At 41.6% G+C, this 17,431-nt stretch overlaps 3 protein-coding genes across 3 annotated transcripts; all 3 read left to right on the top strand.

Annotated features, from left to right (window-relative positions):
- The first annotated feature begins 1,507 nt into the window (after window positions 1-1,507).
- Window positions 1,508-3,990, top strand: LOC140775168 (U-box domain-containing protein 30-like). The gene has a single exon (XM_073118443.1). It carries the CDS (start codon window positions 2,036-2,038, stop codon window positions 3,392-3,394), a length of 1,359 nt encoding a protein of 452 aa, XP_072974544.1. The 5' UTR covers window positions 1,508-2,035; the 3' UTR covers window positions 3,395-3,990.
- Window positions 3,991-9,366: 5,376 nt separating this feature from the next.
- LOC140774171 (uncharacterized) lies at window positions 9,367-13,477 on the top strand. The gene is made up of 3 exons (XM_073117053.1): window positions 9,367-10,132; window positions 10,952-11,139; window positions 12,767-13,477. Exons 1-3 carry the CDS (start codon window positions 9,484-9,486, stop codon window positions 13,220-13,222), a joined length of 1,293 nt encoding a protein of 430 aa, XP_072973154.1. The 5' UTR covers window positions 9,367-9,483; the 3' UTR covers window positions 13,223-13,477.
- A 1,107-nt stretch (window positions 13,478-14,584) lies between these two features.
- On the top strand, window positions 14,585-16,056 carry LOC140775032 (protein PHLOEM PROTEIN 2-LIKE A10-like). Its single transcript, XM_073118252.1, has one exon. The coding sequence runs from the start codon at window positions 14,889-14,891 to the stop codon at window positions 15,969-15,971; it is 1,083 nt and encodes a 360-aa protein (XP_072974353.1). The 5' UTR covers window positions 14,585-14,888; the 3' UTR covers window positions 15,972-16,056.
- Window positions 16,057-17,431: the final 1,375 nt, after the last annotated feature.

The raw sequence follows: 17,431 nt of genomic DNA, 5'->3' as shown, positions 1-17,431 counted from the left end.
AAGCTACCCCCTCCCCCGGGTTGTCAGTCCAACTGCTGAGCTGGCACTTCCTCCTTTCCGTTCCTTTACTCCTCTTATCTCATCCGTCCCTTAAACGGACCGATTTGCCCTCGGCTAACGTTTATTTCGCCATACGGATTATGCATGTAATTCGAGTATTCGAGAAAAAGAAAATAGGAAAAAAAAGGAGGATTCTTTCTTAATGTAAATTATTATAAAGAGATTCATATTACTATGGTTAGTGAAGTCATAGAGTCTTTTCTTACTGGGAGGATAAGAACTAAGAAGGGGGTGGGGGGTGGGGGTGGGGGTGGAGGAGCATCACTTGTCTCACATCTTATGGTGTACTGTGATCGCACGTTGGGTCAATCACCCTCTGAGAAGCTCACTGGGTTGCATTTTGTTGCAATAGTGTAGCACTTTAGCTGCGATCTGCAGCACATACGTTCCATCACATCTACTCTATACCTAAACTCCAGTCTTCCTTCTCGCAACACGTGTACGTAAAGAGAGAGAGTTTGAGAATAAAAAAGAGGATAGGGAGACTTCTTTTTAATCCTAGAGAGAAAAGAGATTCAGAGAAACACCATCATTGTACAGCATTCGTGTCGGTGTTGCTAATGGTAATAGGAATTGGAAGAGTCAGCAGCAACAACTAATTACCGACAAGCATCGGGAAAGACAGCGGGTTACAAATGCTTTCCGTAGATGAAGATCATTCAAAACAAAAACAAAAACAAAAAAGCACCGAAAAAGAAGAAGAAAAGGAGAAATTGTGCAACAAATGTTTATTATTTTGCTGTCTTGATTACAATAAGCTAACGGGCCAATCAAAGTGAGACCAGTTCGAAAATTACGGTGGGACAAACTAGCTATCCATATTTGCATTAATACACTGAATCCTGCACACATTAGTAATTGGGCATGAACTTACCCCACTTGGCACGGAGTGTGTGTGCGTGGGAAGTCGGGACCGCCTTTGGTAAGGCCCACTTTATTTATTCACCACTCTTAACAGAGAAATATAATTGAGGCTTTTGTTATTAATTATATTTAATTTGAAGGACAAATCAGTCATTACGTCTGAGTAGTCACGGTTCGTATAGAGCACGAAGGGAGAACCCCGGGGAGATTACGGCGAAACAGGAGTGGACACGACTGCACGTGTGGTGCGCGAGCCGAGACGAGTCCCTCTGCCTCCGTCTACTACCGGTCTCCCACTCCCTCCATCACTATTCCCCTTCCCAAAACAAAAGTAAAAGAAAATCTTTTTAAAAACATATTTCTCCGAGGGTATTTTCCAAGACAGACGCAGAGCAGAGCAGAAGAGAGCAGACAGACGCAGGAGAGAGGGGCCCAATCACCCCCCCTCCCTCCCTCTCTCACCTTTTATTAAATTACAGTCCTCTTAACTTATTTCTACTTAATTCCTTCAGAATGAAAAATAGAAAAACATTAAAATAAAACCCCCCCCCCCCCCCCTCTCTCTCTCTCCTTCAGAAAGAAAAATAATAATAATAAACATTTAAAAAAACTCCTCTCTCTCTTCCTCCCCACCCTGTCTTTCTGTATCTCACTGCTAGATCTCAGTGTCTGTGCCCCTGGTTCTCATCCATTTTTCCCCCAGATCTCTTATGGATTCATTCATTTGAATTCTTTGTTATTTTCCTTTTATTTCTTTTCCTATCTTTTATTTTTCTCTTTCTTCCCAACAAAAAGTTGGGAGCTTTCTTCTTACTTGTGATCTGGGTCATAGAGATTTGCTTTCTTTGCCTGATGATTTCACCTTTTCCCCTCAGCCCAGTGAAGAGGATTGTGGTAGGGGGAGGAGATTATAAGTCCATGATGCTGCTGACAATGATGGCTCCCATTCTTTTGACTGGAGCAACAACCACCTCCACCAGCACCACCACCACATCTCCAAAAGCAGAGCTTTCCTCCTCCTTCTTCTCCTCCTACTCCTCCTAGTCCTCCCAGACTCCCACCTTTTCCATCCCCCTGCTAAAAAATTAACACTTGGGGTCTCGTTTATAAGATGCCGCAGTACCAGCAGCCCCCTTCTTGGAGGCTCGAGGGAGGTGGGCAAGTCCTAGATCTGGAAACGGCCGTCAAAGATGGCATCTTGGGCGGCGGCGGCGGAGTACTTGGCCTCTCCGGCGGCGTCGGCGGTACCACCACCGAGAAGCTTGACCTAAGGAAGATGATAGAGGAGCTGGACTCTAAGGTGGAGGAGGTGCCCACCGTGTTCATCTGCCCCATTTCCCTTGAGCCGATGGTGGATCCCGTCACCCTCTGCACAGGGCAAACCTACGAGCGCTCTAATATCCTCAAATGGTTCTCCATGGGTCATCTCACCTGTCCCACCACCATGCAAGAGCTCTGGGACGATGCCGTTACCCCCAACCGCACCCTCCACCAATTGATCCATACCTGGTTCTCCCAGCGCTACCTCCGCTTCAAGAAGCGCTCCGAGGACGTCAATGGCCGCGCCGCCGACCTCGTTGCTGCCCTCCGCAACAAGGTCAAGGGCCAAACCCGAGTACAAACCCTTAAGGAGCTCCAATCTCTCGTTATCTCCAACATCTCCGTTAAGAAGACCGTCGCCGACAATGGCGGGATTGCCCTCCTCTCCTCCCTCTTGGGTCCATTCACTTCTCACGCCGTGGGCTCCGAGGCGGTCGCCATTCTCGTCAACCTCTCGCTCGACTCCGAATCCAAAACCAACCTGATGCAGCCAGCGAAGATCTCCCTCGTAGTCGACCTGCTCAACGAAGGAACCGTCGAGACCAAGATCAACTGTACTCGTTTCATCGAGATGCTGATGGAGGAGAAGGGCTTCCGATCAGAGATCGTATCAAGTTTGAGTCTTTTCGTCGGATTGTTGAGGCTTGTCAAAGATCGGAGAAATCCAAGTGGGATTTTGCCCGGACTCGGATTGCTCAAGACGATTTGCTCGCACAAGCAAGTCCAGAGCTTGGTGGTGAGTGTTGGTGCGGTGCCTCAGCTGGTGGAGCAATTACCCAATTTAAGTCCTGATTGCTTGGAATTGGCATTGCGGATCTTAGACGAGCTCTCGTCGATCCCGGAAGGGAGGTTGGCTTTGAAGGATTGCCCGGAGACCATCCCCAATGCGGTGAGGCTACTGATGAGGGTATCCGAGGCTTGTACACAGTATGCGCTGTCGATCTTGTGGGCGGTGTGTAAGCTTGCGCCCGAGGAATGCGCGTCAATGGCGGTGGAGGCTGGCTTGGCTGCAAAACTGCTGCTTGTTATACAGAGTGGATGTAGCCCGGAGGTAAAGCAGCGGTCCGCAGAATTGCTGAAGCTTTGTAGTCTCAATTACACCGCTACGCTTTTCATCTCCAAGTGCAAGCTCACGAGGACGATCCAATGACGAAAAGATTACAGACAGCTTGCTTAAATTCGATTGGAATTGGGATTTGAATGAACAGAGAATGTAGAGGAATCTCCATTCGAGTTGGACAAGAATTTGGTTGCTTGTGCAAGCAAGAGGGGGTGGGGGTGGGGGTATATAAGATTTGTTTCTCCTCTGTATAAATATGAATACTTTGTCTATCTCTGTTCTATTGATTCTTCCTACAAGAAGAAGCATCAAAATGTAGATGATTGGCGGCGAGCATTGTGGATTAGGAATCCCACTGTCCGAGATGCAGGAGTTTTCCTCCTCTCAATAAGCCAAGCCAATGAGATTGGTGTATTGGATAGCCAGTTTTGGTTTCTCTGTAAGAATTCGAGCTCTTCCTGTGATTAATTGAGAATGTGGGTCTCTGTTTGAGCTTGCGCATCTCTTTTCTTGATGTAATTTATGAACTGCGAGACAACTCTCTACACCCGTCTGCTACCGGCAAACGAGTCATCGCCAGAAATCAAAACCTCATTCGATTTCTGGGTCTTTCTGTAGTTACAAATGTTCTCGTCCATATTCCATTGGATGGGCTATATCTTATAATTTCCTTGAGAGAATGTAATTTGATGATTGGCCCATCTTGTCTTTTCTATTTGTAGATGTAGATATTTCACTGCTTCAACCCCCTCCAGATTTCCAAATCCAGTTAACAATCGTAGAAAGCAGCATCCAGACATGGGGATTTATCAATTATGCAGTAGGTTCTTATTTTTGGTTCCAAGGTGTCTAGAAACCGTAAAGTGTTTAGGCTTCTGGCCCTACTTTATTATGTGGGTTGCAAAGTAGTGGTCTAACTGCAGCTGAGAGCTAATACTTTCTTTCTTACTACTTTTGGGGTAGTGATGACCATTGACTGGGTGCAGTCAATTTTGCTCGAAAAGAAAGGAAAAATAAAATTATATATATTATTGCTTTAGAAAGATCTATTGACAAGACCTTTCCATGACACACCACCACTCCTCCCTTCAGCCTCCTCTTGCTTTGCTCTTTGTACACAAAAACCCATTTTCTGTACTTTTCAAATTTGATTACTAATTCCTTTTGATATCACTCTGCTTCAAACACAGTGTTCATGTGGACAATGAGAAGAATGCTTGGGAGATTATTAATTTAATTTCTTCGTGTATGAGTCAATCTTTCAGAAGCTTGTCAAGACTCAAGAGTGGGTTGTGGAGCTTGAGTGCTCTGAGGAGCATTGTAATCTGCTCTGCACTCAACCAACAAGCCACATAGCTTCTGACATATTCAAGCACTGCCCCTGCGCACTTGAATCATTGATCTCTTAGTGCACCACTACACTAATATTACAGGGTGGAGCACTTGTTTCAGTGGTTGGTATAGCATGTGCGTTTGTTAGTCAAAGCCACTGCCCTTGTAGCAGTGACGACGGGATTCTGAAAAATAAATAAATGGACACTTGCTGAAGGAAATCCTAAGATCGATGTCAAGAATGTGGCTCCTAGAATCATGGAAGTCGAGCTGAAGTTTTTTGCTTGGTGGTTGTCATTTTGAGAAGGAAAAATAATTTTTTTTTTCAAATACATACATACATATATATATATATATATATATATATAGCTCCATATATGGAGTTGGAATGCAAGTCGTTTTAATTGTTTTCTCATGGCAGTCAAGTTTGGATTTCATACATAGGGGCAGTAACAAAAGCTGCTAGTGTCACCATGGCACCTTTTTGGCCCCCACACAGTAGACAATGCCAGACTCTTTGCAGTGAGATGGTGGTGCGATACTAGGGTTCTATTGGATACAAACAAAGTTGCCAGCTAAGCTTGGAGCTGAAAGTCTCATCAATCTAGAGAAAGTTAGTGGAGTTTTTATTCCTAGATGAACTAAGATCCAAGATCTATGTACCCACAAAGAAAGGTTCTCTCTATGCTTCTTCTCACCTGGTTTGTGTACACGCTTCGTCCACAACCCAAAGAGTGCACATCAGGTTTAGGGTTACAAAGCATGGGCTGGATCAAGTGGGCTATGAGATGGCCCAGTTCCTAGTTCTTACAGTAATATTAATGCTCGTTTTATGCTGCAAATGGTACAATCTGATATCGATGAGTATAGATACATACAGTAATGGATATCGACTGAGCATTTAATTTGCCTCAAGCTTGTAATGTTACATTGATGAGATGACAGTCTCATTATAATCAGGTTATGGATGACAAAAAGTGCAAGTAATGTTGTTTTTAATAAATAAATTGTGATTTTGGATTTAGTGAAGGAGTTGAATAAGAAAATTCCATAATAATACTGATTTATTTATCCAACCAAATTGTTAGGCCATTTATTTATCCAACCAGAAGCAGCTGCACCAAACTCTTCAAAAATTGTTAGATTAGGTGATGGACGGCGGGGATCTATCATTTTCTCACCATTCGATTGCTTTCCTTGATCCAGTACGTCGGTCGGTCCCACTTTACATTTTATCAAAGATTATCTTGAAATTTTAGGTACAAACTCCAAATATTATAGCAAGGAGACAATCTTAAAAGCCCCATCCGATTGTTCTAAGTTATTTTCTTTTCTCAATTTAAGTTAATACATATTACTATAAATTTATAATCAAATATTAGATTATACTATTCAAATTATCCGACACGTAAACTCAACTATAATTTTTCTCTTAATTTAACTAAAAGTATCTTTAAAAAAAAAAAATCTCCTCTCATTTCTCATATAACTCACTTATCTGATTTCACAAATTACAAATTTTCTACTTAATTTCTCACCTATTTTTATCTCTCCAACGATCTATCTTATTTCTTATTCAAATATACTTATTAATATATTTTACATACCAGCAAAATATTTTTAATTTAAAATTTATATATCAAATGAAAAAAATATTTGTGTTAGTTTCTACTTATTATTTATATTCTCACCTCAATTTTATGTCACATCAAGATTTACTATTACATAAGTATTCTAATTTACAGCGAAATATTAAATTATCATATTCTAAATTAGAGAAGCAATTTTAGGAGTAAAAAGTTATAACAGCTAATTTAGATATAGTTATGATTGAAGGTAAAACAAAGTTGCAGTTGCTATGTTGCTGTGACAGCAATATCTAGTATCCAGATTATCACTGCATCCCGATTGTTAAGTCTTATTAGTTTATAGAAGAGATTATAAATTCATGAATATTCACATTGCTATTTATTGGTTTTCTGCTGAAGTAGTAACGTATGTTCTATGATTTAGAATTTTTGTTCTTTTTTAAAAAAAAAAAATTAATTTATGATTAATCTAAAGACTAAAAAAGATTATTCAGTATTTAAAAAATATGAGAATTCCGTGACTTTTATGCTGCTGAGTATCATTCTGATAAAAATACGTATAACCATGATTGATTAGGTTTGGTTCACGTCAGCAAACCATCTTTATTAGTCCACATCATCACTCTATGCAATCCATAGACCGTTAGTTTTCCTTCGTCGTCCTTTGGACAAATTGGACCGAGCCAATCTACATAAGAAAGCTTGGCCCGAAGAAGGCTTAGGTGCCTCTTTGACCTGTGAAGAGCTCTCCCTAAAGGCTACAGGCCATGCCTATTTTTAATTGGAACTCTCTCCCTTTCCTACTATTTTATACATTATTATTTTATCAACTACCAAATACTTCCTAAGTAAATTCATCTAAGATTTGTGATTATATTACGTCAATATGTACATAGTTAATTGATATCTAAAAGGTGAAATTCGATCAATAAATAAAAGAAAAACTGCTTTTGGTAGTTTTATAACTGAATATTACAAAATCGATTTTTACTTTATTTATTTCTTTTTTTTTCACTCTATTTTTTTCAGCACCTCTGTGTTTAGAAAGTTGTTTCTAGATACAGCTATTTTTCATATATAGGGAAAAAAGAGAGAAGAAAAGGCGACCAAAGAAGCCAATAAGAGGACAACTTAGGATACATATGAAATACGTCAAACTAGCCTCTTGGTAAGCGGTAACGCACTCTCGTCTTGATCCAGCGTGCCACGTGCGTGTTTCGGATTCAGTCGCCAATGATGACATCAGCAAGTCCCAAATCCCAAATTCTTTCAGCCGACCACCTATATAGTGCATAAATTACCAGCATCGATCTAGGACTTCAGATTAATTAAAAATGGAATTCAGAGCTGGTCATCATCCTCAACTACAACTCCACGAGCACCGGACTAACTCAACTCCACCGCCGCCCCCACCACCACCGTCACTACCGCGGCGTCGGAAGATGAAAGCCGTCCCCAAAACCACCCGGACGAAGGCGCCGTACTGGAGGAGGCCTGAGCGGCCGATGCCAAGGTTTTTCCGGGTGCACCCCGACGACTTCCGCAGCGTCGTTCATCAGCTCACCGGTGCACCGACCAGAGACACAGCCCCGCAGCAACCGCTCACATGCATTCTGCCACCACGGCCGCCGCCAATTGAGATATTCCCTCACAGCATGCCGCCTCCGCCGCCGCCACCGGCATTGGTGATGAATGGTAATGCTCTGCTATACGCCGGAGGTGGTCCGGTTAACTATCAAGGCCAGGGAGCTATGCTGAATAGTTGTTCGACTGGTGACGGTGGAGCTGCACGTATGTTGGCGCCTTCGCTGGACGCAGCTGATTACTTCGCTTGGTGTGCTGCACCTATGCTGAGCCCAGGAACAATGGCTGCGATGGAGCATGGATTTAATATTTCTGAGCATCTCTTCTGAGAGCATTGTAGGCTTTCAGATATATATATGGCACCAATTGTGTGCTTTAGTATTTATGAGGTGCTTAATTATAATGATATATGAACTTACTATATACGTACGTACTTCATTCTCTTGTGCTTGTAGTACGTACGTAGCTTGGGTTTGCTTATTTTGCTTAGGAAATAAACGGCAAGCTCTACTTATATTGATAAAGTATGCTACCTCAGCAGATGCGCATATATATATATGTACACTAGTATGTATGTATGTCGCAAAATATAGTACGTACGCAGCAGCTGATGGTAAAATAAACAAGCAGATAGATTGCTCTGGAGGAGATCTATTTAATTTGGAGTAATTGTAGTAAACTTATCATCGTTTCACAGAGATTAGGGTTTTTTTTCTTTAGCATTTGTTAGTAACAGCGATCATTTGCTCTTCCAACAATATATGATTCGTCCGTCCGGTTGAGGAGTATTTGCGGGTGTTAGAAGACGTGATGCTGGTAATTTCGTTACAGGTTATAGAGCCAAAACGACACATTTAGTTGGCATGAAGTGAAACTGCATATTATTTATTATTATTATTATATACTCAAATACGTACTTATAACCCGTCTATATAGATGTGCGAGCTACACTCGAGCTGAGCTGGCCGGCCTTAAGAAAAAGAATCATGAAAGCTTAAACGAAAAGATTTATAAAAGACAAATTTCTATCTTTTTAATCTGCAAGAGGAGAAAGAGAGAAGGAGAGACCGCCAGTTTCCAAGAAGCAAGGCATATCATGGCATGGCGTAAGTGAAGACCAGTTGCTGCTGATGTTGGACGCGTAGCGCGTGCGTCACTCGTGACGACTGACGAGCTTCCAACGTTCTGTCAGCATGGGCTGGGCCTTATCATCTGTCCTATAATTAATCTAAATTCGAGGGCCTACTTCAAACATATTGGGCCCTATCAATTCTGGGTTGGGTTCCAGTCCACGAGCCTTGTTTCTGGTGGGCTCTGCTATATTAATCTCTGATATTGCAGTAATGACTAAATTAGAGGTTTAAGGGATGCAATTTTTTTAATGACGAATCCTTTCTGATATAAATTAGAGGTTATGTGATTTTTAATAGTACAAATTAATATTCCTAACCTTGTTTAAAGTGAAAGAAGAAACGAACAATGTTGTCTTATCTTGAAAAAGAGAGTATCATTAATCCACTAATAGCCCCTCGTAATAAAGACAACCCGTAGCAAGTAAAGTAGTATTAGCCGATCAAACAAAACCAAAAGCCAAACCACCTTTTTTTCCTCCCCCCATCTCCTTCCAAGTTCGCTCGCGCATCTCCATCGAAGAGTCGACCCAACCCACCGACGATGTCATGGCTGGCGAGGTCCATCGCGAACTCTCTCCTCCCACCCGACGACGCGGATGAAGAAGACGACCGAAGCCCTAACAGTCCGCCCGCGAGATCTCACGAATATTCCGAGATTTTGCGAACTGGCGGCGAGGAGGAGACGCCCACGGATCCGGATTCCCCGACCCGAGGGGTTAAAGAAGACCTCTCCGAACTTAAGAAAACCTTGACCCGCCAGTTTTGGGGAGTCGCCTCCTTCTTAGCCCCTCCCCCCACACAAACCGCCACCTCCTCCTCCGCCTCCGACGACACGTCCTCGCCATATGATCGCAGAGTAGATGTGGAGGCGTCCGATTCGCCAGCGACCGGGGGGATACGGAGCGATTTCGCTGAGATCGGAGGGAAGTTTAGGACCGGAATCTCGAAGCTATCCAGCCATAAAGCGGTTTCGGAGATCTCCAAGATCGCCTCCACTTTTCTCCCATTTGGTTCTGAGGAGGAGGAGGAGGAGGAGGTGGGGGAGGAGCAAATCTATCGGAAGACTCCCGGCTACAACGACGGTGCGATTGGTGTGACGGATGAGGTGCTGACTTTTGCGAGGAACATCTCGATGCATCCGGAGACGTGGTTGGATTTCCCGTTGCTTCCCGATGAGGAAGATTCTGACGGTTTGTCTTCATCAAATATTTCTTTTAGTGCGATTAAAGCTTAACTGATCTGAACACCTTCTTTTGTGTGATTTTATTAAAATTTGACGCCTTGAATTGCAATTTGAAATCTCATATGTCAACCAATTGATAGAATAATATGTTCTTCATATATAAACACTTCTCAAATTGATGAATCAGAATATATGCGGTGGCATTATATGTGAAGTAGCTATGTTGAGAAGGCTATGTTTCTAGGGTGGGTATGGGAAAATGACCATACTGTTATCTGGAATCGTGTGTATTGTTTTCACATCTGTGCCTGATTTTTCAGTCACTTTCTAAGAATGACAAGACTTAGAGTAATGTGAAAAATAAAGTATTCGGATGTCAAACGAAAAGGCGAAGAAAGTGTAATTGTTTACTTTTCGACAAAGACTAAGGCACATTATTATGATCCTCAAATGAGCCAGTACTTTGTATTCATATGTAAGCTATTCTTTGATATATTTTGTTATGCTTAGTCAGAGACGAATGATTTAAGGAACATCTAACCCTTCATCTATTTTGAAGTTACTTTGCAAATCCCTAAATCCTAATTTTGTGCTTTATTTCATCCCTGATTTTATTTATGTCATAGTACAGCGACATGTTTAAGGCCTGCACTGATATTATCCTTTTCTAAAATTTCTATCATATGCCTGTATATATGTTGGGAGCATGTTTGCTTTCTTGAGCAAGAAAAAAACCTTCATTTTATTAATGCTATTTGGAGTGGAGATTACAGTTTTTTTTTCTGGAACTTCTGCTAACTTCAACTTTTAATAAAATGCTGCTCAGATTTTGACATGTCTGATGCCCAACAAGAGCACGCACTAGCTGTTGAGCGCCTTGCACCTAGATTAGCAGCTTTAAGGATTGAGCTTTGCCCAAGCCATATGAGCGAAGGGTGCTTTTGGAAAATTTACTTTGTGCTTCTGCATCCTAGACTGAATAAGCAAGATGCTGAACTTCTTTCAACACCTCAGGTAACATTTTTGAGTCCCATCATGATCTGCTTTCCATTTTTGCACCTTTCATGTATATTATTTTTGTGTAGAATCTATAGATATTAGGCCACTTTGCATGAAATTATGTGTCAACTTGTTATTCTAATAGGAACAGACTATAAATAATTAAATCCTACCTAGTATGCTTGTAGTCATCCGGCATCATGATGGTGGAAAGCAGGGTGATCTCATGGATCTGGTGGCTAGTGGCTCTCATGATGCTATTCAGTTACAGTTCAGGATCTTGACTCCTGAGTTTTTGTCAAATTTATCTGGCACTTATGTGGCTTCACTTCCTGTCTTTAGCAAGTGAAATTTAAGAACCTAAACATATTTGTCAGTTGATTCTGCCTGCCATGGTAGTGTTGATTTTTCATAAGTCTACCTGCTTTATATATCTTAGGTAACTAATTGCTCTGATCCTTCATTATTTTTATTTGCAACCAGATGGTTCCTTACACCATTTTCTATCTACATAGTAATGTTAATTGTTGGTACATCTGCATGCTTTATATTGCTGAGGTAATTTGCTTTGGTTTTTGATTATATGCATATGCAAGACAAGTTACTTTTTATACCATTTTCTATTCAAGTTATTTTGTTTTCATCATGATTAACTGTCTTCTTTAAACAGAAGACCTTAAATTTACTTCTCATTTCTTACCGTATTTCACAAAAGTCCCTTATATTTGTATTGCTAGTATTGCTGAAATTTTTTGTATTGTATTTGTTGTCCCCGAGTGTAATGGTTATGGCTGAACTTGGTAAAAGTACATGTTCTTTATTACTATTTCTATCTTACTTAATCCCTTAAAATAATTTATTGTCCACAAGATTTTGGAGCATAAACTAGAAAAAGTTAAGAGGACACTAAATAGGAGGTGCAAGAGTTGACCCTCTTAATCTAAAGGAGACACATGCAAGGAGTAAACCAACTACAGCTACTGTTTAGTGATTTAAGGAGAAGGATGGGAAGTCAATAGTGATATTGTATACCATTGACCCTGTTAATCAAAAGGAGACACATGCAAGGAAAAATCTGGTAAACCCATTACAGTTACTGGCTAGTGATGGTGAAGTTTCTATTCTTGTTTTTGTTAGTGGAAGGAGAAGTCTCTTCTATTTCCATATAATCTTCGGGAACATGCCTAAAGAAGAACAAGTTCACTTGCTAAATCAAGTCTTCCTTGAGTACAAGGGTATGGTGCACAGACATTTTCTTCCACTACTATGTCAATGATTTCTTAGTAGTGTGATTCTTGTTCTTACCCATCCTTATGGTTGGATCAATATTCTTTCTGGCTGAAGATATGTCTATAGCAGCATCAATAGAGATATTAGGCCCGAAAGATAATAGAATGTCATAAGGCCTAAGAGGGCTGACTTTCATGTTGAGAATTGTAGTTTTTAGTTTTGTTAACAGGATGGCATATCCTTACAAATCATCTTTCCCCGGCAATTGTGTTCACTTTCTGAATACTTTTAGGTATGATGTGCATAGATTAATTTCTCTTTTCCTTTGTCAATTGTAAGAATTCAATGATTAAATGTGGCATTTTCTGAAATTATTAAGAGGGACATCATTTAGTAAAATACCTCCATGCAGATTGTGGAGGCAAGGGAAATGCTGCAGAGATTGCAGAATAGGAGGAAGTTGGACACACAGGGAGCTACTGTAGATTTGTCCTACAGGAAAGCAGATGATATTGTTGCTCCATCAGAAAAGCAGGGGACAGCATCGAAAGATATCTATGATACTTCGCCATCTAAGTCACAGGAAGTCCTGACTACTATCCCTATAACTGATTTTGAGACTGAAAAGCACCCAGTCCTAGCAACTGAGAGTCAAATAGTTGACAAGGCTGTCATTGAAGAAGAGCTACTAGTGCAGCCTAGCAAGGATCCTGGTCATGCATCGGGAATTAATGTTGAGAAGTTTGATGAGGATGGGGATGACTGGCTGGAAGAGGAGACGTGTGGCCCAGGAAGTACCGCTGTTCATATAGGAGATGAGGAGGACGTATCTTTTAGTGACCTGGAGGAAGATGATGATAAGAAATGATGTCCCAAGGAGCTCCAAAATCGTGTCTATGCAAACAAACAATTCAACAGCTTGTGGCTCCTCACCAAAATGGCTGCAGTTATTTAGGCAACTCGGAATCAAATGATCGAGCTTTTCTAGTTCTGTTCTATATTTGATGATGCAAACTGTTTATGCCTTGGATTCTCTTTCTCTTCTTTACGTTCCTGTACATAAATGTTGCTTTTGTGATTCCGTTCTAGACTTTTCAAAGTTCAATTGATCTGTTTAACTTTATTCTGTGGCAGTTTACTTGAGTTGGGGTTACGAATTGTCCAATATATAAATCTTGTGATAACTGTGATTTAGTGGTCCGATGGGTTGAAAGCGTTCTTTTATAGAGAATTTTCTTTTTGTAGATTTGATTAATCAAGTAATTGCAGCTCCTGGGTGCTGGGTGGCCCAATATAAATAGCACATATAGTCAATTCCACCGGCTCAGGTTGATCCATAACTCCAAACCGAAAAAACATCGATTTACAAACTATAAATTTAATACTTGTATCAGATCCAGCAGCATCTGATGGAAAACTAGAATGAAATTTAAAACAAAAAGAAAGAAAAAATGATTGTCATACGGAAACTTAGGAAGGGAGGCAGATCTTTCCTGGGCGATCGGCGGCCTTGAGGGTCCGAGCGATAAGTTGTCGAGCCCTGGCGCTGCTCATCTCCACATTGGTGCTTGCGCTCTTCTCCATTCTTGCGTAGCTCTCACTCTTCTTACTGTTCTTCTTATTCTTCTTCCGCAGTGATCCAATCACCTTCGCTTTTATCGCCCCCACCACGCTCCCCAACTGATCACTCCCCATCAACACCATCACTTCACCTATCTCTCTCTTGTCTTTCGCCCTTTTCTACTTCTCTTTCCAGGGTCGGTGAATGGTTGGGGTGGACGGACGGTTGCCTCAAAAGGTATTATTCCCTTTCTAGCTAGTAAGATTATGCATTATCAAAGACTTGGGGCAGTTGGGGTGTTGGCTTCTTATCATCCTTCGAGATCCGAATGATTTGGAACTATCCAACTTCCTTTTCGTTGACTGCCAATTAGGCAAAAGTCTGCCTCTATATGGGCCTAGGTTTTAACCCAACTTGCCCCAGGGTAGTGTTTTTTTCTTTATTTATTTTTATAATTCGACTACTTAGCCCACTACTTCGTCCGATCGTTTCCCATTTCCAAGTCTATTTGGTCAATGAAAAAACTTTAAGAGAAATGCTAGGAAATGCAGTGGTAATGCTAGGGATACTACGACTATCTTTCCCATTAGTCGTCTACTCACTCCGATTCCAACTACCTGATTTATTATAACTTTAATTATTCTTCCCATCAGTTCGCACGACTCGAGCTGTATCCGTAAATAAAGATCGAATCCCGCATACAAATTCTTACGCGGCTACGTCACCGTCTTCATCAGACTCCAAGGTCCAAAATGTAGTCGCTTTTTTGTGCGAGCTTCGTGTCGGATAATCTTTTCCACCCAACGGTATTTCCATTTCGCGGTTCGAGACGTCTCCTTCGCTTTAAATACTTCTGTTGCATCCTTCCCTTACCTAGGGTTTCCGACCCCGCCAATTCCCGAAAACCTAGGTCCCAATTACCATACAAAAGTCTCTCTCTCTCTCTCTCTCTCTCTCTCTCTCTCTCTCTCTCATGGAGGCAGTTGTCGATGTACCGCGACGGCGCCGGAGATGGCTCCTCCTCGCCGCAGCCGCCGGCATCTCCGGTTACGGCGCCTATAGACTCTACCATCTCCCTTCTGTTGTCCGGAGACGCAAGAAGCTCGTCCGGCTATTCCATGCCCTAATTGCCCTCGTCAACGCCGTCTCCTCCTCTGCCGAAGCCGTCGCGCTTGTTTCTTCCGACTTGAATCGCTTCCTTCGCTCCGACTCTGACGAAATCCCCACCAGTTTGGTCCAAATCTCCAAGATCTCGAGGTCGGAGGAGTTCTTGAGCTCCGTCTCGAGCGTTTCCCAAGCTCTGACCAAGGGAATTGTTCGAGGTCTGGTGTCCGTCTCCGATTCCCAGTCGGATCGAGTTCTTGATAAGCTCTTCTCACCCGCCGGATCCGGATTCGTCTCTGTCATCGTTGGAAGCTTCGCCAAGAACCTGGTGATGGCTTTCGACTCCGAGATCGATCGCACGGCTGGCTTTCCACGATGGCTTGATTTGATGTGTAGCGAGAAGGGGAAGGAGGTCGTTGGCCATTCCGTCCAGGTGTTTGTGAGCACGGCCGTGGCGGTGTACCTTGAGAGGACGATATCGATCAACGCCTGTGATGAGATCCTCTCCGGTATCACCAACCCTGCGCATGAGGCGAAGGTGAAGGACCTCTTGGTCTCGGTCTGCAATGGGGCCGTGGAGACTCTCGTAAGGACATCTCATCAGGTGATGACTACTCCAAATCTGGGTTCGCCTGTCCCCGACGTAGAAATTGTGCGGCGAGAAGTCAGTAGTAGGTCGAATTCCTCTATAGCAATTCTGAGTAACAGGAGGTTGGTGCTCGACGTAACGGGAAGAGTTACATCCGAGATGGTGAAATCTTTTCTTGATTTCCTGCTGTGGAAGCTTTCGAGTGGTGCAAAGAGAAGCATCAGTGTTGCTCGTGATGAGGTAGTGGAGAAGGGTGTGGAAGCAGTGAGGTATCTCAGCGCCAAATCCATGGCAATTTTCACGATATGTCTTGCCCTGTGCATGCATGTGTCAATTGGGACAAGACTTCTGATTCCAGTTTAGATGTGATCTTCTCAACTGTAAGCTTTTGTATGGTTATGAAAGGTTGTAACAATTATTGCTCTTATTGCTTTGGAAGAGACTACTATTCGTCAATTTTAAATGGCCAAATGGAAGGAAAATCACGTCCAAAGGGTTATAGTGGTCATATATATACACTTTATTGGCATAATTTGTCTTGCAGCCTGCAAATGATATCTTTCTTGTAAAGTGCCTTCTTTGGGTTATTTACGAAAGGAAGCTTCAAACATTGCATGCGGGAACAATAGTATATTTCTATAAACTGATGTCGCTCGAGGAAAATAGACCTAGAGTATAAGTACTGCACGAAAGAATTCATTCCGTAATAATCGATTTTTTGCGATGAATTTTGTTTCTGCTCTGTTTCATTCATGCTCTCTAGCGGCTAGTGATACTATCTGCATGTTAATTTTAGTCATCTTTTTTGCTGCATTTGAAACAGCAGAACATGATACTCGGCTTCATGGTTCCAGTTGATTCTGTAATCAGATGTGTGAATTTTCTGTACATCAAGCAACACATAGAATTGCATTTTTTGTGAGCTTTTAGTTATTTTAGCTGCACCACTTTGTATGCCCTATGTCAACTAGAGATCTTTCATGCCATAAAAATTCATTGACTACTGGCCACGGAAAATCTAAAGAGTAAGCTTCTTTGTTTATTGATTGACCTTTTGTAGTTTACAAGTATCATGATTGCTTCGCCTCCAATTCCTATATGCGGCTGCAGAGCTAGTATCTCAATGTCTCTTTATCTCCGCGTCTAAGATTTTATGCCATTCCTATTTTTATCTATTGTACCTGATCTGGAAGTCACCTTTCCTGATGGCTTCCTGACTAGCTCTTTTCCGCTGCCAAACTTTGGCTCTCCCTCTTTTGCAGTTGTGAAGCCATCAGGTAGCATTAACAGAACCATGGCTTGACATGTATGGAGATGAAGGCTTAAGCTCAAGCTCAAGAACTTTCCATATTATGGAATCATTGGAGAATGTTGTAAGTATTGAGAAATTTCACTAGTTTGCAACCTTAAACTGTGTTTTAACCTTAAGCCCAACTTTTATTTTTGATGCACTATTTTTTGTAAAACCAAATTTATAGGGTACTCAATATCAGAAAATACCGGAGCATATAAAAATGAGTATGGTTATAGCTTGTAAGATTAGTTGTCCAACGATTTTACACTAATACACTCCAATCCTAAGTGCTGGAAAATGTAGGACATGCAGAGTAATAGTACCCTTAATTTCTTTAGGTAATACATGGTCATATATGAATGTATTAGTAGTTCTTACATGCCTAATGATAAATTTGGTCTTGAAAGTAGATTATGTTGCTTTTTTTTTAACTTTATCCATTGGTCTCAGGGACAGGTGCATATCAATTTTAAGGCCTTCCTTCTCGAGCAGTATTTGTAATAAAAAATTCTCTCTTATCCCTTTGAAA

Source organism: Typha angustifolia, chromosome 13, assembly GCF_048772165.1.
Source record: "Typha angustifolia cultivar Huaian chromosome 13, ASM4877216v1, whole genome shotgun sequence".
Classification (NCBI taxonomy): domain Eukaryota; kingdom Viridiplantae; phylum Streptophyta; class Magnoliopsida; order Poales; family Typhaceae; genus Typha; species Typha angustifolia.
This window is presented reverse-complemented; position numbering and strand designations above follow the sequence as displayed.